Here is a 19,621-nt window from a genome sequence, read left to right as displayed (position 1 = left end):
GGCTTCCCAGGACTGTATTCTAACAAATACTTTTGACCACGGCATTTCAACGTATCGAGTTATTGATAAATAGAAAAGAAGCGAGAGTCCATGTGAAACCATTAATTAGGAGTATAGAAAAGCAGTAGTCTAATGTGCTTAATTTACAAGCACACATTTCAATCTATTATTGGCCAGTTGAGCTACTAAATAGTCATGTTTTTGGATCACGTATTTTCATATTTTTTATTTCTGAAAATTATTTTCTTTTTATTTTTAAAAAGTAACCCAGCACGTGACCGAAAATCTGACGCAGTAAGTGTAGAAAATAACACGCAAAAGGGTAGAAAAATAATGCACATTGCTTTATAAACAATTAAAAAATTAAAGTTCGATTAAAAATAAGTTACATTTATTAAAATCAACATGCATTATAACCGTATGCTCAAAATAGACGTAGCCGAAATCTGATTCTACCCAAAACTATGAACCCGGAAAAAAACTTTCAAATGAAAACCAAACAGATTCATACTCGATATTTTTATTAAATTTAAAGCTACCTCAAAATCATTTTACCGTGATAAAAACTTGTTCTACAGACGACACAAGTGCCAATGATTCACCACATGAACACAGTTAAGTATTATCACACTAATCAAAACCGATACACGCAGAATCACAAGAGCTGAGCAAAAAAAATCACAACTGAAATTCAACTAATTAGCGGTAGAAGTCAAATTACAAATTACTAATTAGAATTTTTATAATCACTAAGACTTATTGGTTAGATTCTGATTGTCAGATTTATGAGACACATACGCTCTTTAAGGAAAACGCCATAATGGAGCTTTTTCAAAATCAACATTCAAAATAAGAACCCAAGACTCTAATAATCCAGAATTAGAACATATACGTTTGGCACAACTAAGATGCACACTATTGACCTTTAACTAGTAAATGTTCATAAATTCCAAATTTCATTAATCGAGTTCAGAAGTCATTTTTTTGAGTGAGCTAAGTCAAGCAATTGACCTAAAAGCAGAACAAATGACGTCACGCACACATAATAACTGCAAAGCAGTAGAAATCACTGAAATTGAAAAATTCAATTCAAAGAAGTCAGTTCGCAAGAATCATCAATGGAGACGACGAATAAAAAAATAGCAGCTCTATATCAGGTTTTTCAAAATATAGTTAAATCAAATAGGAACAGCAACACAAAAGAATAGATCTGAATCAGGTTTTTTAAATATTATAGTTATATCAAATAGAAACAAAATTTGGGTAAACGCAAGTTGGAATATAACAGTGCGACTCCTTCGGCAATTAAAGCTCAGCACCGAGTGACAATGCCTTCGCCTGAGCTCTTACTGCTTTAGGCTGCCCTGGACTGTATTATAACATACTTTAGACCACGGCATAGAAACGAAGCCGAGAGTCCACGTGAAACCATTAATGAGGAGTAGAGAAAAGCAGTAGTCTAATGTGCTTAATTTACAAGCACTTATTCTAACCTTTTATTGGACAGTTCAGCTATTGAAGCCATTTTATTGGATCACGTGTTTTTCTATTTTTTATTTTTGTAATTTTTTTATTTTTCATTTTGTATTTTTTCCAGCCGGCAGTGATCAGAGCCATAGTGCTGATCATAAAAACCCTCTTCAACCAGTTTTCGTCCTATGAGACCGCGTGAAACAACACACAAACAATAAAGAGCAATTAAACCGCAAAGAATACAAAACTGCAACCAAAGCATCCATCGACACACGGTCCATAGTCAGTTTAATAAAGACAGCAAGCAACTAGGTACACCTCCACCAAAGATAGCAGAAGAACAAATGCAGCCACGAATTGTACGTATCTGATTAGCACAACAGAGCTGAATACTGTCCCCTGCTAAACTCTTAAGTAAGATCTGTGACAATGTTGCTACCCGCTGCCCCAAACGTGATGTAGCACCACATGACGTAAACCACATTTTCAACTGCAGTAAGAACACCACGGACCTGAAAGTGATTAACATGTGGGAAAGTCGAATAGAGCTAGCTAAATGTCTGGACTTAATCAATGTCCTACACGACCACACTGCACAGAATAATTCGCCTTCCTTGCCCCTTCCCCTGATGTTGATGATACCCCTCCTGCTCATCTAGCCCGGGGACCGCATGTCATTCACAATGGCGTAGATGCAGAAAGGCCACCGCACCACAAGCAAGTTGTGGATAGGCAGTCACACACTACTGCTAGTTCATCTACTACTATTATTATTATTAAACAAGAGCAACTAGGTTACCAGTTAAAAACAAGCAATAAGCGCCTATATACAGCCAAAAATACCTGCGAATTTCAGCTCTAGGGCAACAGCTACATCAACGAATTAAAAAAAACCATAGCAGGACAAGTCCTGAAATACAATGCAAAGAAATGAATGAAATACTTAGAAGTACTCTCCCTGGCCAGCAGATCAATTGAACAGTGCCAACCAAAACACAAACAAAATCATCAAAAAATTTGAGAAACTAAATCAATTAATCAAACAAACTAAACAAAAATATACGCATTGCTAAAACTAGGGAACCTTGGACCCCGAAGGCGAAATTTGATCTTTATAAAATAGATACTTATTTCAAAATATGTTCAAAACCAATTTTTGTCTCTGAAATCGGTCCAGTGTTTTATCTGCAAGACCTGAAAAAATTAATTGGCCCTTGAAGATCGACAAACAGAAAGTGACAGAAAAATTCAAAATTCCAACCACCTGCAAATTTTAATGAAATGTTGCTGAAAATCGTAATATTGATATCTTCAGAACTATTTCTGCGTCTCTGGAGTTTATCCAGTGACCCAATTACAAGCCTTAAAAAATTATTGCCTCATGAAGATCGATAAACTAGTTAAAAGACAAGAATTATTAGAACAAATTACAATCTTTATCAAAAAAAGAACTTCGTCCTATTAAAATGTTAAAACCAATCCATTTCCCCGAGCAACTATGAAAAAACGTACTACCATAACCTGGGGGAGTTTACCTGGCTATTGAGGTAAGAAAAATTTGATAAAAGACAAAAGTCAGACCGTGGAAAAGGTTTTTGGCCCTTGATGCTGGACAAAAATCAAAAATCGACAAAAATTTTAAGGAAAACTTGAAAAAAAATGAAGATTTCATCAAAAAATGCTAAAATTCGAGATATCAAAATTTGGAAGACATCCGATTGTTACTAAAAACTAAGCAGTTCGCTACTATTAAACCTTAAAGGAGATTCCCTGGCCCCTGAGTGGCAATGGTATAACAAGTAATTTTGTCACGCAAAATACCTTCATCGACTTTTAAAACTTAAACCTAAGACTAATTCAACAAAACACTCAAAAATTTTTTTTTGAAAAACGAACAATTGCACCATTTTGAGCTCAAAAACTCCTAAAATGACTTTTTAACCTTAAATTAAGGCCTAACCAGCAGATGAACCACTCTAAGTACTTGAAGGACTACTAACGCCCACTTTGGGCCTGTAATGAAGCTTATTGCCCACTGGTCTTTACCTGTTTATCCTGTTTAGAAAGATCAAAGTCATTGGAAAATGTGTGAAAACACAGCGCACCAATACAATACAAATTCTTTGGATTATAAAAAACTACGATGTCCCCAATAATAAATAGCCGATATCACTTCGCGGCTATTAAATATACAATGTTGACTGAATTCCCAATTTCGATTCACTTTTCATTAGACTTTCACTAGTAAACTACCGTGAATTAATTATCGGTATAATTTCTGAATGACCAAAACCGAATTAATGACTTGCTGATTTTCTGATTGACTTAAATCGGCTGCCCAGGAAACTTTTGATCGGGGGAAAAACAACGCTGAAAATTATATTTACTTAAAATAATTAGTTTTTCACTGATTTAGTATGTATATTCGTAGTTATAAATTTTCTCTCAAACTCGATTCTTGCAAAAACAAATAACGAAAATCAGCCCAAAATTTTTCAGCTAAAAATGTTTTTAAATTGTTTTTGAGAATGTGCATGTGTGAACCCAAAGTGGAGTAAAGGCTCGAAAAGGCCAGCTTTCATTATATGCTGTCTCGCCAGATCACAAAAGATAACCCTCCGAAATTGACGGGGGCAATTCTACCACAAACAATGCCAGAAAAGTAATTATCTAGAGTTGAATAATTAATTACTGATTGTATGGCGTCATTCTGTCTGTCGTGGGTTTTCCATCTGGGAGAGGGAGCCCATCCACTCAGCCTGGGCTCGTACCTCATCACCACCTGTGGCTTTTGCTGAGGCGTACGCCCCAACTCCTCGCACCTGACATTCACCTGAACATGAGGAAAACAAAGTCGCTAACGAGTACAGGCCCCCCTTCCCCCAACGTGGCCAAAAGTACAAAAACGCGTGATTCAATCAAGAATTGATTTCAAAACATGCGCATAAACCGCAACACGGTTCTCGAAGAGTGCCTGCCCGATTTTCTCACTTTCATAGTGACCTATTCATAAAAATCTCTTCAGCTTGGTTGCCAAATGTGAGTTGACGAAAAATTCTAAAATTGATTGCCTTGACATTTGTTAAGCCTTTATCATCCAACTTACTCAAATTTATTTCTTCTCTGAAGATCCAAAGTTTTCGATTTCTCTTGATGTTGGTAATAAGAGATTTCTGTTAGGGAAACTTAAAAAAACTGGTTTACCGAAGGATATCAAAAAATAATTGCACAGTTTAAGTTTTTGCTTAAAACTATGCTGAATCTACAAAAAAAACATTTGTCAAATTATTGTTCACAGCTTTTTGAACTATCGAAGGTTTCCTACGTCATACCTCTGCTTTAAATCAAGTTTTATTTAACCAACGCTTTAAAATCAAAGCAAAAAGTCCATTAACACAACTGTCTAGCGTCGGCGAATTGCTCTCAAGCGGCTGGCGATTGTTGGGCTTTGACAGTAGTTGGCTGACGCTTAGGGAGGCTAGCTTTACTCAGGGGGAAGGATGGGCGTCCCAGAGGGGGGGGGGTTGAGCGTACGGGGTTGTACAATGAAGTGGAGGCACAAAAGGGGCAGGGATTAATTGGGGGAGGGCGCGCAGTGTAGAAAGAGGATGTCAAAAAGGACAAAAAATCGAATTACAGAAAGACTACGGGACTAATATAATTGTTAGAAACTAACACTTCAATATTCGCAGTCAAAGATTTTAAAACGAATAATTAAAAATCGATTAAGACTAATTACTTATATTTATTAAAATCTACATGTATTGTAACCTGAATCAATAACCCGAAACTATTAACCTGTTCAATGAATGGAATGTTAGCAGGTAAACTTTAAAGGTATCTTAGAGGTATCAAAATCTCAAACGAAAAAATACATGATCAGACGTAAGGTCGAGAGTACAAGAAATATGCAACATAGCTGGCAGATTGTCAGAAAATAGCCGCAAAAGCTTTGTAGATCAGCGGTCTTAAGCCAAAAAGAAATTTCTTTTTGATAAATGCTGAGATGGCATATTTTGATTAAAGGCTGCTCTCAAATAACCTTCAATTAGAGTGACATACACTTAACCGAATTTAAGTAAAGAAGAGTCAATTTTAGAGTGAGGAGGTCAATTTTGACAGTGAGGTAAGTCACGTATGACCAAAGACTCAATCACACGCATTATCAAAGAACTAGCTCCACTGAAATGCAAAATGACGTCAAGCACGCAATTCAGTTGAAATTGTTCAAACGGATGAACAAAAAGCAGATTTGAAGAGAGTGATGCTATATTCATATGCTCGCAACAAAAGTCTTGAAGACAAAATAAAAAACCAGCAGGACAATTAGCGGCACATTTCAAAGAATTTTCATAGACTAAACAAAAAACAAGACCAAGAACGGAATAAGAAAAGACTGGAAAGCCCTTCAGAAAACCAGACTAGAAATCGAAAAAACAATAAAAAAAACAAACTGACCAACGTCGGAAAAATTGCTCTCGAATGACGGGCAGCGCAATTTGATTCACTGAATAGCTAAATTATTCTTTATGGGTGCAAAAACATCATTGTAGGTAGGATTCGAACCCCGACCTCCTGAGTACGATTCCGTCACCTCGGCTATCAGGAGAGTTATAAACCAATCGGCTATCAAGTCCTTGTCACCGCCTCTCTAACAATCGGTTTTGATAGAACAACAAACTTTATTTCGGAGTAAGAGCAATTGAAACCACTCAAAAATCAAGAAGTGCGTGAAAAAGTAAACTTGAGAAGTCAAAGATCATTCTAGAAAAGCACAATACGGTCAAGCGAAAAAAATTTTGCATAAAAAAGACACATGTTTACAAAAAATGCCTCTCATTCGAGAGCAATTATTTTCAAAAAGCCGCACGTGAAAAAAAACCGCTAGACAAAAAAAAACTTCTTGTTCTGACGCCATTCTCACTCTACCTAAAATTAAAGCAAAAAAATTCGCTCCCATAAAAAACAGCGCCCCAATACAACTCAAATTTCTGTATTGTGAAAAAATTAAGAGAAGGCCTATAAGCGCCCCAGCTATCGCTTTGCGGCTCGTAATAAAAGAAACAAACAAGGCTAACATAATTGCAACGAATTCCGTTTGAGCGCAATTAAGCACCGCTCGTATGGTTGTACAAAGTAACTTCCATAGCTTCGTAAAACTGTAGTCTCAAAAAACAGTAAATTACGGCCTAAAAACACAGAAAGTCCATGGTTTCTCAGCTTGATTAGCACTTAAGTCTGCTTTTCAGACGCGTCCCTCGAATAACTCTAATATGATTGATATAACATAACCAACTAACATCGGGCGAATTCCTCTCAAACGACCGTCGTGCGGTTGGCTTCTCAGTACCTAGTCACGGTTTAGTGAGGCTAGCTTTAGCTTAATTGAAGGGCCGTGAGGTCAAGTTAATAGATGATAACACCACGACACATAACAGCCGCTGAAGTGCGGCATAACGAAAAGAGTTAAGGAAAGAGAGAAAGATAGATTGTGCGAGATAAAACCTGAACGAGAGAGAGGAGAGAAACCCCAAACGACAGAGGAGAGTAAGAGCTCTAGGAATATTTTGCATGATGAAATTCGACCCTGCAACTTCTAGTTTTCTCGCCTCGTTAGTAATTAAATCATATAGAAAAGAAACTGAAAGTGCAAAATTCAAATAAGCTTCCACATTTCGCAGTGAAAAATTTGTTGAAAACCATTCTTGTCTATGGAAAAAGTCATGTAAACCATCTGCAAGACTTAAAAAGTTTCGTTGGCCAGTAATGATCGTTAAACTCGTACCTGGGCCCCTGCTGCCGGAAAAAAATTAAAATATTCAAAAACCTGAAAAAACTGAAAATATTTTTATTTTAAAAAAGCTTAAATTCGTTATTTTTAAATCTTGAAAAACATTTCATTACATCTGAAAACTATGCAGTAACCTATTATCAAACCCTAGATTATGTTCCGTGGCTCTTGAGGCCGGAAAAACCCAACAAATCACAAAAATTCTCAAAAATCTTAAATGCAAGTTGAAAAACATAAAGATAAAATTTGTGATATTGAAAATCGAAAACAATTGCATGACCAATAAAGATTTTCCTGTAACTTATTATGTTTACCTCAGGGGTTTTTTCAAAATGATAAATGTCAAAAAAATGAAAAAAAAATTGCAAATTTTGTCAAAAAATGCTAAAAATTCATGATGTTAAAATGTTGAAAGCCATTCCATTACCACTAGAGACTATTGTGAAAATTAGTATAAAATTGCGTGTTTTTGCTTAAAGTACCAAAACATATAGCTCTTAAAATGGTCATAAAAAGTACTGATGTCTTGCCATTATCAACTTAAACCGAACTCAATTTTAGACTGGTCCAACAAAATCGAAAAATGACAAAAAACACAAAAAATTGCAACATTTTGGGCTCAAAGCTCCCAAAAGTGACCTTTTAACTTTAAACTACGGCCTTCCCGGTAACTTCATCACACTAAGCACTTGAAGGACTGCTAAACGCGGTTAAGGGCCTCTAATGAACCTTAATGCCCGCTGGGCGCTACCTGTTTATCTCGTTTTTAAGGACGAAAAGTCAAATGCGTCAGACGAAAAATCGCATTAAAAAAGAAGGACTAACAGGACTAATGTAATTGCTACAAATTTCGTTTGAGAGCAATTAATAAAATCTTACAGTAGTCAAGATCAAGGGCATATGCGAAGTGCAGCTGAGAATTGATTTAAAAAAATGGTTTAAGACCGCACCTCTTCTACAATGGTTTTATTATACGCTCCGGCAAATGCACAGCGACGCATATATATATATATATACGATCAACTAAGCGTTAATTTCGACTTGCTGAAAAACCTCGCTGACCTACCGATTTCAGGAAGGCGTTAAACCTTTGAGTTCGGCGGGCTTTTTTCTTTTCCAGAAAACTGGTTTCCAGAGGTGCCAGTGTTCTTCTCCGTTGTGACATTACTGGTTGCAACGACATTTCACATTTCTTTCATCCAAAGGTTTAATTAATTCAAACTTTCAGTCATTTTTGGACAACACTGAAAGACACATTTTTCACCATATCTGTTCTAGCGCACAATCTTTGTTTTATTGTCAATTTGACGCATAAAAGTATGTAGTTCAAGATGCTGGTACGGCAAGGTTACGCGCTTTTAGAGAAGAAGCCTTAATTTGTGTCAACTTATTACACATAATTTTATAAATATAACCTATCTCTCAAGAATATAGATTCCCGCTAACGAATTCAGAATTTTAAAACATTGAGGGTAAAGAGTAGTAGTAGTAAAAAGAACTAATTGCTTCATGAGGCATTATATATCAAAGGAAATCAGAATAAACAACTAAAATGATTACTATCAAATTTTTCATTAATAAAAGCAAGTGAAAGAGTTTTAAGTTTGCTTTTAAAAAGACAGGAGTCCATAACAATATTGAGACTCGTACAAGTTTGAACTAAATTTCCCAGTCTCACAGCTCTAAACAAAGTTCTTTTCACATATGGATTTCTTTGTTCTAGTCAAAATCAAAATTGGTTTGGACGAGCTTCGCAAGCGTTGATTGTACTGAATTTGAATGAGTGCTATAATTTGTAATAAAATTAAACAAGTCAAAGCTTACGTATCATTTTACGTACTAAAATTAATCAAGTCGAAAATTAGGTACCTCAAAAATTAGGTATCAAACAATTAGCCAAGATATCCTTAGTAAAATGGATCAGATTATTCACAGCACCAATTTCAAATTAATATGATTTAGCGTGGAAACAAGTATTACGTAAAATTACGTAAATAAATGAACACATTCGCCGATATTAGTAGTGAAGAAATCTTCATTTGTCAAATTAGCTGCTCTAACTTCTCTAGCTAGATCATCCTTTGGTTGCATATGGGCTTCGCGACCCAGAGTAAAAGTTCCCCAGTGTATTCCAATACTCTTCTTTGCTTGCACGTCCTTGTGTATTTGCACCGCTTGCTTTGGATCTACGTGCTGTAATTCTAGAAACTTTCTAGGGTGATAAGCTCCGATCGGGATAGCGGCTAAGTCTATTGGTCCAAACTTATCACCGATTGTTTTAAACGTTTGACAGTATCCTGTATCGCCGAGAAATAAAAATTTATAATTAGCACTTCTAACCAACCAGCTTCCCCACAAAGTCCAGTTGGTATCAAACGGCGTTCGCTTTGACCAATGTTGCGTAGGAGTGAAAACTACCGTGATATTTTCGTTAAGTTTATGCTCCTCCCACCAATCCAGTTCATAAACGTTTTCAATTCCCATATCTTTAAACCATTTTTTCAAACCAAGGCCGACAAACCAACTAACTCTGGAACCCTGTGATTCGTTTAATGCTTTGACGGAATGATAGTCCAAATGGTCATAATGGTTATGACTTATAACCACAATATCAATAGGTGGCAACTCCTCAACTGTACATGGAACTTTTCGAAGCCTTTTAGGCATTGTTTTAAACTGAAACGGAGCACAGTGGTCGCTGAATAGGGGATCAGCCAAAATTGATATATTGTCAAACTGAACTAAGCACGATGCATGACCAAGCCATACGCATCGCATTCCTTTATCTGGCGCCTTGGCATTCTCTGCAGTTCTGCCATCAAAATTTAAGACTGGAAGCCGTTTGTCCAAAAATTCTTGTTCGGATAAATTTTCTTCACCTGGTGCCAATGTGTCGGGATTCTTATGCATGCGCATATACTTCAGAAATTCCCATGTAATGCCTGTGAAACCCAGGCCTTTAGCTTCACGAGACCAGGGATTGAAAAACTTTCCGTTACTATAACGATGGTTATTGCCATAGCCATCGCAGGTTGGCTGAAACTCCCTATTCATTAACTCTGAAATTGATTCAGTTTCACCTTCTATGTTTCTGCTTGTGGAAGATAAACCACTATTTATTGCGAGAACAATGCCTCACGCTGCCAAGCTGCTTCAGGATGCAGAAGGCGTCAACAGAAAAGGGGGTCTTTCACATTATAGCGTCCCCCCGTTTAATGGGGGGACTATATTGGGGGGGGGGGGGGGGGGAGGGTATAATTAGAAAGACCCAACTTTTCTCAAAGCAAATCGAGGGCGTTGCCGAACTATATTTACGCGTTACCAAAAGTAAACGTTAAATCTGGTCATCTCGATAAAAAAAACTCAAACTGACAGTTACTATGCAAGAACTTCAAAAAAACAATGGAGGCATGCTCCAATTGAAGAGATTTCACGTGGAACTCGACTAAGGGTTTTATACAGAACGCTGGCAAAAATTTTAAAGGAAGCAATTTGGTCCTTTTTCAAGTTTAGAGCAACCAAAAATTATCGATTTTCTGTCGACTCATAGAAAACTTAATAGTATCCAGTCTCAGGTCACTTCCCTGGGCTTTCCACATATTCAAACCTGCCAATTTTGTTTTAAGCTGGGTTACGTGACTCCGCTGAAGTCAATGGTTGTGATAAACTTATTAAATATGTCTTCAAACGCGTGGTGTGGAGTACCTTCAATCGAAGTTTTTTGGAGACCTGCGTGTATGTGATATGAGATATACCTTCAAATCATCTAACAACAAAGGTCTCCTAATTGGAGATTCTTAAGTGAAGCACATCTAATACCCTGAAATCAATGTCCTATAGCTGCCTGCTGCCAGAGTAGAAAACGTCCATCAATTTCTTCCAGCTCCTGTCCAGTACGACCGGATTGCTTTGCTAATTGTAGTAGTAGTATTAGTAGTTCAGGCTTCTGCAATGCACGGGTTGAAGCACCCTTGTTGATCGTTATAAATGAGATATTTTCGAAATGGGGTTACAGTTTTTGCACAGGCAGCAAATTCTCCAAGTGCACATGTCAATTTCGTTAAAACTTCTAAAAAAGAATTTCCAATAAATGTCGCTGATCCGATATTTTATATTTTTGTTGTCTGTAAGGTCTGTCTGTTTGTTGACAATATTATAGAGATAGGCTGTTCTCGACCAGAAATTTTCGTCGCTTTTGAATAATCGTTTTTTCGTAAGTTTGATTTCACATTTCGCGCCTTGTCTCGTCCGATTATTGTTGTTGAAATGTATAAACTTTTCTATGGCAATGTTGTATTTATTGTTTATGATATCACATAGTAGTAATAAGCTGTGAAGTTCGAAGTAAAAAGGCAGAGGTAGAATTTTCAGTTTGACTAAACGCTCCTTATATGTGAGAGAAGAACCTATTATCCATTTCGTCGCACTTTTTTGGATTCTTTCGATGAGTACTAGATCGCATTAAGAAGGATACCACACTTGGCAGGCGTAGGATATAATTGGTACAATGTAACCCGTGTATGCGTTTAATTTAACTTGAGGGAGAGTTCTGTGGTGAAGATTTCTTCGAGGTACCAAAGTGCTTAAAGAATTTTGGAGGCTCGTGTGCTTGCGTTTTGATGCCAAGTGAGGTTATCACAAACTTGTATTCCGAGATCTTTTGATGAGACGAGATGTTGACAATTTCATTTTTTATTGTAAAGAGTGAGTTTTTCTTGAAACAGAGGATCTTGCATTTGTTTTCATGGAGGCGCATTTCGTTGTTATTGCACCATTCATTTAATTTCTGGAGATCAGTTTGAAGTTCATGTTTGTTATTAGAGAGCAATTTTTAATCATCTGCATAACCGTAGGTTTGACTGTATTCGATTTTTTGTGGTAAATTATTTATGTAGACGAGAAAAAGTAGTGGCCCCAGGATTGAACCTTGCGGTACGCCGCTAGTGACGTCACGAAGGCTCGACGTTGAGGTTCCAATGCGAACACGTTGTTTTCTGTCGTCACAGTAGTTGGCTATTAATCTGAGCGCTTTTCCCCCGATCCCTGATTCCGACAGTTTTGCATTAACGCGGTGGTGGGGTACTGTATCAAACGCTTTCTGGAAATCTAGGTAGAAAACGAAAAGTTCATCATGTTCAATTGAGTCGACTTCTTTGTACAGTTGGTCTAGAAAGCATAACATTTGAATAATTGCTTAACGTTGAGGCCGAAAACAAAAATGGGAATCGTGAAGTGTTCCTTTAACGTGCTCATAGAGTTTGTTGAAAATAAGTTTCTCGAAAACTTTTGGGAGGCAACATAGGCAAATAATTGGTCTATACATTTTGATTGTGGCTTTATCGCCCTCTTTGTGTATTGGTGTTATGTCACTTTGTTTCCAATATGCTGGAAATTTACCTTTGTTAATGAATGTTTGAAAAAGTAGAAGTAAGGATCTGCTTAATGTTTTAGATAGATTTTTCAAAAACAGGTTACTTATATCATCAGGGCCGTTGGCTTTACTAGTATCAAGTTTGTTTAGTATACTTTCAATTTCTTTTTCTGAAATATCAAAGTGATTAGGATCTTTTTCTTCAAAATTGAACTGGTTCTCAATATTTGATGTTTTTGAATTGAAAACACTCTGGAAAAATAAATTGAACAACTCGGCTTTCTCTTCATTGGTGTTAGCAGTTTGTTCATTTAGGTGCATCTCGCTTTGGAATGGTGTGACTTTTTTAATTGATCGTAAATATTTTTGAATAAAGCTGAATTGACGTGTTGCGAAAATCTTGCTTTCATAGATGACTTGATCGTTTTTACAAAGTGTGTTGACTTTTTCTTCGAGACAATCTATTTTGTTTAGTGTGTTTGGAGCAGGACTTGGATGGGCAATTGCTTTTCGTTTCAAAGTTGATAGTTTTTTCATTTCATGGGATGTGCATTTTGACACCTACGGGGGGAGCTGTGATCTGTGCTGAGTTACTTTTGGGACCTTTTGATCGAAAAGGCGATTGAACCATTCATATCATTGTTTAAGAAGTTCGTCAACGTTACTGTAACAATAGGGGTTAAATGGGTTTTTTGAGATGTTGCAGTTGAATTTAATCCAATATATTCTTTTGTAAGCGTATTTTGGTCTGCTGCGATCGGTCGCTTGATCGTAGTTGCATTCGTATCGTGTTATGTAAGCGTAATGATCTGAGCATTATTTGTTGTTGAGGGCATAGTTATTACTAATTTTGGCTTCGATTTTCGAATTGATCTAAAATTGTGGTTCGTTTGTTAGGAAGACATCTAGCCGTTTTTTGTACCCCAAAAGGTCAGTGAAGTTTAGCATTTGTTCAAAATTTTCATCTACGAAATAGTTGAGCCAGGTGTTGTCAAGTTCATCTGGTGACGACATTTGTTTCCAGTCAGTGGTTGAGAAGTTGAGATCTCCTGTAATGATGATTGATTTTGGCTTTGTTTTCTTCTCTAAAAACTTTAGCGTTTGTGTGAGGTCTTCAAACTTCTGCTTGCACCATCTGTATGGGCTGCTTTTAGGTGGGTTGTAAATACAGACAATAGGATTGAGTCATTTTTAGTGTTAATTTTTACGATTAGGCAACCCTCACATGTGTTCTTAACAAACAATTGTTTAGATTGAATGTTGTCTTTTACCGCCACTAGAACACCTCCATGTTTTGAGACACCGCATTTTGAAGTTGTGTCATTTCTGTGAATGACAAAACTTTTGAGAAAGAGTGCTTCGTTTGGAACTTCTTCTGTGAGCCATGTCTCGGTTAGGCAAAGAATGTCTGGATTGTAGGGGACAATAGCGTTTGCAAATGCAAATCTACGTGGTAGATCAATGAAACTATGTAAATTAAACGTTAGAAATGATACCTCTTGTTTTTTGTCTGTATTTTTTGCGAGTCAGGTGGAATACCGAGCATTGTCTAAGTATTCGACCCAATTTTCATCTTGTTTTTCGTATAATGTCAGATTCATTACTTTCAAGTTTTTTCTGGGGAAACCTGCGTCTATTAAGTCTTTTCGCTTTTTCAGACAGTTATTCAAGTGCTCTTCTTCTTGTAGGGAGTAGCCTTTGCTAATGTACACTGTTTTGCTATATCGTTTCAATCTTGAGAGTGAGAGTAGTAAGATGCGTTTGTCATACATGCATGGCATGGTTGCAAGAATGGTACGATGCCTTCCATCTTTGAAAGCACCCATGCGCCTGCAGTCCGTAATTTGGCAGTCTAGCTTGAGGAATTTGAGGATTGACTGTATTTCTTGTATATCTTCTTCAGCTCTTTCACGAGCGGTTTCTTTCTTACTTTCATCTATTCCTCTTATTCTGATTGCCAGGTCATTTGCAGTTCTAGCCTTTACTGTGGGGTTTTTTCAATGTTGTTGTTAGCTGTTGGCAGTTTATTCCCAATTTCATTTATTTTGCTGCTAATAGTTTCTTTGATTGTGGTTTGAATGTCCTATTTGATTTCTAGATTGTTTTGTTTTTGTGGTGGACTTTTTTTGATGTCCAGAATCACATCACGTTTGTTCTGCTGTACGCAAGCGTTGCATAGAAGCAGAACGTTTTGATTGACCTGTTGAAGTGCATTTATTATTTCGATGCTAAGTTTTGTGCAGCTTGGGGACATGTGCATGATTGTGGCAGAGCATACGCAACGGAAGATTGCTTCTTTTTTACCAATTGGCTTAGAACAGGTTTCACATTGGATACTCATACCCTCTAATTGAATTTGTTTACCAGATATTTTGGAACTCATTCCGTTGTGTGTGTGATTTATAGAAAAATTCGAAGTTTAAACGGGTGGAAAATTGGGGAAAGAAAAACTTATTTACCTTTGGAACCAATTACTGGTACCGTTGGTAAATCGTGGGGTTGTACGAACCACACTCGCAGTTCCCAGCACAGTGGTATTCCTTTGGATGGTCTTTTTTGTCTATGTTTGCGCTGAAAGTTGTGCGTAGGATTTTGTTCTTTAATTTGGAGCAGATTCCTCCAAAGGCCTTCCCGTTGAGGTGGACGGCGTCGTTACTCAAGTGTAATTCCGGGGAATAAACTTCTTCAGTGATGCCTCTGTATTCCCACTTTTTACTCTTTTTTTGTAATTTGTTGATGAATTCGTTTGTTGCTTTGGCCTTCTTTTTACTCGCACTGTCGCTTCCTCGTGATGGGATGCCAATTACAAATACTTTCTCTGTCGCAAGGGGCAAAAGTTCTTCGGCTAGTAAGGCATGTTACTTCTGGTTCTTTGTTCGATGGTGTTGAGCCGGTGAAGATGTCGTTTCCACCAATGAATAAAACTATATTGTCGTATTACCTTTTTTCCGGTAAGATTTCTGATAGATGTCGAATTTGCGCTCCTGGAAGTGATAGAATGTTAAAATTTGGAAATCGGAGATGTTTCAATTGGGAATCTGCAAAAATTATGTTTCTGGTCTTGGAAGTTTTAAAGATATGAAATCGCATTCAGTCTTCTTTTATTCACCCGTCCAAGCTAGGAACGGACGGGGCTTGAAGGAAAGATAGATATAAACCGTTGGAACCAATAACTGGTACCGGTGGTCTTATTGATATAGTTCCTAGCTTCAAATGATCTGAAATCACACGGTTTGTAAATTTGTTCGGAGTCATTCGGGGCGTTGGCTAATATTGACTCTATTTAATAAGTTTATCACAACAATTAGAGGAAACGACCTGTACAACAGTTACCTCCCTTCCAAATTGACCATACAGGAAGTTGTCGATGATAGCCGACTTAGCAAAAAAACATTTAAAATTATTGAAAAGGTGTTTGTCTTTGGCATCCCCCCACGTTGGCCCCCGAAAGATGAACTTGAAACGTTTCAAGCTAATTATCAGGACCACGAATTGTTTCGCTAATTTACACTAAACAAGCGATTAAGCGAGAAATCAGACAAGTACAGTTGGGATTTTCGCGGCATAAGTTACGCAGTTTGGTCGAATGCCCAGTTGTTTGGTAACTACTACGTGCACATTAACGATAAAGGGAAAGGAAACCTCGCATCGCCAAATAAAAACAAGGTCCTGTATTCGAACAAGAGTGCCAGCAGAAGCCATCCCAAAGATTCTGAGCGTCCCCGGCAAAGCAGTTGTCGTTGGTTCTTTCTCTGGTTAGAAAGCCATAGGCCCCGTGCGGCGGCCACGGTCCTTCTTGCTGCCCTTCGCCGTTCATTTCTATATCCCTTAATCCCCCTATTTCGGTCGTCAAAGTAATCCCAGTTAAGACGTATACAATAGATCCCTGGACAGCGATTAAGGTATTATCATGCTTGAAGATAATACCTTTCAGATAAATACCTTTCAGATAAATATTGATAAATAGAGTTTCAGATAATTATTGATTTACTGAGATAGCCGTGGTTATCCCCTATGACTACTGTGAAAAGATCTCACACCTTCAAAGATACATCTTCTAACAACCTTTTGATAGCTGACTCTTAAGCAAAAGATCTGCAATTTTCTAAATTCAATATTTTATCTATCCCCGGAGCCCGTATTGGAAACGTTACAGCTAATTTCTATCCTCGAAAGAACCAATATAAAACTATTGTACTTTTCGTTGGTGGAAACGACGTTTACGACCGACGGACACCTTTAACAGTACCAGCTTTAGACATAGCCAAAGAACTAGCTCTTCTTGCCGATTCCTTGTGTGACCTCGCGAGTTCGGTATTTGTACTTGGTATTCCTCATCGCGGAGACGCCCGCGCACGTGCATCCACGGTGAACGCTGAAATTCGAAAGGTTGCTCAGTCAAGTCGATGGAAGTATCGGGGAGTGTCTGAAAAAATCTACTGCGAGGACCATTTGGGTAACAACGGTTACCACCTAAGTGCCGAAGGTCGCGAGGCATTCAATCAAGAACAAGAAGAAGAAGGTGATGAAGAACAAGGTGATGTACGATAAAGGTGCAGCGATTGAAAACAACGCTCAGGTGTTCGAGTGTCTCTACAAACACTGTAACTGCACATTCAAAGTAAGTATCCGCAGGTCTCCTCTAGTAGGTGCCACAGGGTACTTGCTGGTTTGGTGATTTTTCTTCTTCCTTCCCATTTTAAAAATGACTGAACACCGTAACCGTTCAACCTCTAGTAAGACTATTACCCCACAATTAGCGAACTCCTCGCCGCTGCCCCAAATGAATTATCGATTTTCACATCAAAAGCTAAAGAGAGTACCCTGGAATGTTTGCTTCGTGAAACCCTGTCGCAATTGAATGACTGTAAAAAAATGGAAAAATTTAGTGGAATCATCTCAGAAACTGCTTAAGCAGTCAAATTCATTGAAAGGAAACTTGTGAATATTGAAACGGTTGCCCTGAATCATCAAGGCCTGAGCTCCAGTCAACACACCAACTAAGCCGATGCCGTCAAAAGAACCCTCGATGAGCGGGATTATGACATCAAAGCTGAAGAGACTAATGTTCTATTCAACATTGCCGAGGTCAGATCCTCCCAAGATGATTCTAATGTACAAACTTTTTGCGATAAGCTCAAAATTGTTCCTGAAAAAATAAATAACATTGTCCGCCTTGGCAAACGCAAACCGGAGGCATAAGTTAGGCCTCGCCCAGTGAAAATCCAGCTAGCCTCGATCTACGGTCGCCGTATAACTTTATCCAACTGTCACTCGCTATACCAAAACTCTGCTGCAAAGATCGGCTCACAGAAAAAGATCTGCTTCACAAACGATTTGAGTTGATTCAGCTTGGCATAGATCGGGACTTGCTCAGACTCAGAGATCTTAAGTTATTTCATAACGGCATGCAGATTGACTCTGCTGATTTGGACGACCTCTCTTGTCTGAGAAACTGAAATCATCGGCAAATTCGGTAACCACAACTGTGCCAAACGAAAGACAATCTTTGAGGTCACGCATACTACTACTTACTGTTCAATAATTTAAATCTATGGACAAACAATCAGCTTTACTGAATTACCTCATACTCAACGAAATAGAAACAGCAATCCTGACAGAAACCTGGCTCGATTCCTCCACAATGAGTGATAACTTCAAACTTTTTGGTCAGTATGAGCTAGTACGAGAGTTGACAAACTCAAGGGTCAACATGGGGGATTTGCTGTTCTACGTAAGACTTCAAATGACTTAGTAACGCGACAACTTAAACTTCTCAAAAGTGACTTTTGAACTGCTTTCGCGGTAGACAATTCGTCTGAAGCTCTTGTTTTTATGTGCGTATATCTACCATTGTCCGCAAGCAAAAACAAATCTACAAGGCAACAAATCTCAATAAATTTGTTGAATCTTGGACTTATTTCAATTTTGATTCCTCGTCGATTAGCAGCGACGTAACAACTTTCTATAATTTTCTGTGTAACAGCATCCGAACTAACTTCCAGCGTAAGCGATCAAAACGCAAAGCAAATCCATTCTATTATAGCTTGTTAACTATGCACACTTTAAACCAATTGAATACGGTGCGTAAACGAGCTGCCCGGAACCCAACAAAAAGCAACTGATCTCAAATATTTCGACTTGCCTCGGAGTTTGAATCGTTTTTCGAAATGGATAAGGTTTGCTTTTTTAACGGTTCAATGACCACATGTCTACCCGATTGTTTTGATTTACTACATTGCCTGAAAACTTCATCTTATCCCAAACAAATGTTGTGTAAACACAAAGCGCTTGAAGATTCTATAGCTATCGCAAACTGCTTCAACAATTTCTTTAAAAAAAATCAGCGCAAACTCATATGTCCGCAATCCACTTGCTCCAGCCGAGTCAATCAAAATCAAGTTTTTCAGTTCATCCATAAGACCTGATTTGTTCTTAGATGAGATATTGAACACAAAAACAGCAACTTACGTGACGAATGATTTCTTGCCTTGTTCTCTCCTTTAGTTAACTCCACATCTGTCTGCAGATTTGCTATCTTATCTCTTTCACTCAATTGCTGAATCTCGATCTTTTTCCGCTATTTAGAAAGTAGCCTATGTTAGGCCCTTGCACAAAAAGCTTTTCAAATCCAACATCGAAAACTACCGCCATATCAGTTTACTTCCAATAGTCTCTTTGATTTTTGAACGCTTACTTTTCAATTATCTTTATGAATTATTTAAACACCAAATCCATCCCAAACAGTTCGGCTTCCAGTCACGAAAAAATGCAGTTCTGCAATTAACCGACTATATGGAAACATTGTACAGCAATAAATCCCATACCCTTTTTACGATTTACTTGGACTATGAAATGGCCTTTGACAAAGTTCCGCGTGAAAATCTAATCGCCAAACTGAACCTTTTTGGCTTCGAGGAGGAGCTCTGTACCCTATTCTTCTCCTATCTGGAGAACCGTTCCCAAATTGTAAATCTTGATGGTTA

General features: G+C 37.7%; 3 protein-coding genes across 4 annotated transcripts in view; all 3 read right to left on the bottom strand.

Annotated features, from left to right (window-relative positions):
• The window catches only part of LOC142342615 (sodium-dependent neutral amino acid transporter B(0)AT3-like), a 41,055-nt gene extending 36,757 nt beyond the window's left edge, over window positions 1-4,298 (bottom strand). For both annotated transcript variants that reach the window (XM_075394028.1, XM_075394030.1), the window contains exon 1: window positions 4,166-4,298. The gene's annotated coding sequence lies outside the window, so the exon portion shown is untranslated. The remainder of the gene's footprint in view (window positions 1-4,165) is intronic.
• Window positions 1-15,942, bottom strand: part of LOC142342616 (ribonucleoside-diphosphate reductase large subunit-like) — a 95,582-nt gene extending 79,640 nt beyond the window's left edge. Inside the window, exon 1 of the mRNA XM_075394033.1 lies at window positions 15,917-15,942. The gene's annotated coding sequence lies outside the window, so the exon portion shown is untranslated. The remainder of the gene's footprint in view (window positions 1-15,916) is intronic.
• On the bottom strand, window positions 8,748-10,350 carry LOC142342618 (N-acyl-phosphatidylethanolamine-hydrolyzing phospholipase D-like). Its single transcript, XM_075394036.1, has one exon. The coding sequence runs from the start codon at window positions 10,316-10,318 to the stop codon at window positions 9,251-9,253; it is 1,068 nt and encodes a 355-aa protein (XP_075250151.1). The 5' UTR covers window positions 10,319-10,350; the 3' UTR covers window positions 8,748-9,250.
• Window positions 15,943-19,621: the final 3,679 nt, after the last annotated feature.

Source organism: Convolutriloba macropyga, chromosome 7, assembly GCF_964194025.1.
Source record: "Convolutriloba macropyga chromosome 7, txConMacr16.3, whole genome shotgun sequence".
NCBI lineage: Eukaryota > Metazoa > Xenacoelomorpha > Acoela > Convolutidae > Convolutriloba > Convolutriloba macropyga.
This window is presented reverse-complemented; position numbering and strand designations above follow the sequence as displayed.

What these genes read in the sequence shown, in the direction of transcription:
- LOC142342618 (XM_075394036.1), bottom strand. Translation starts at nt 10,318, where the DNA reads ATGAATAGGGAGTTTCAGCCAACCTGCGATGGCTATGGCAATAACCAT.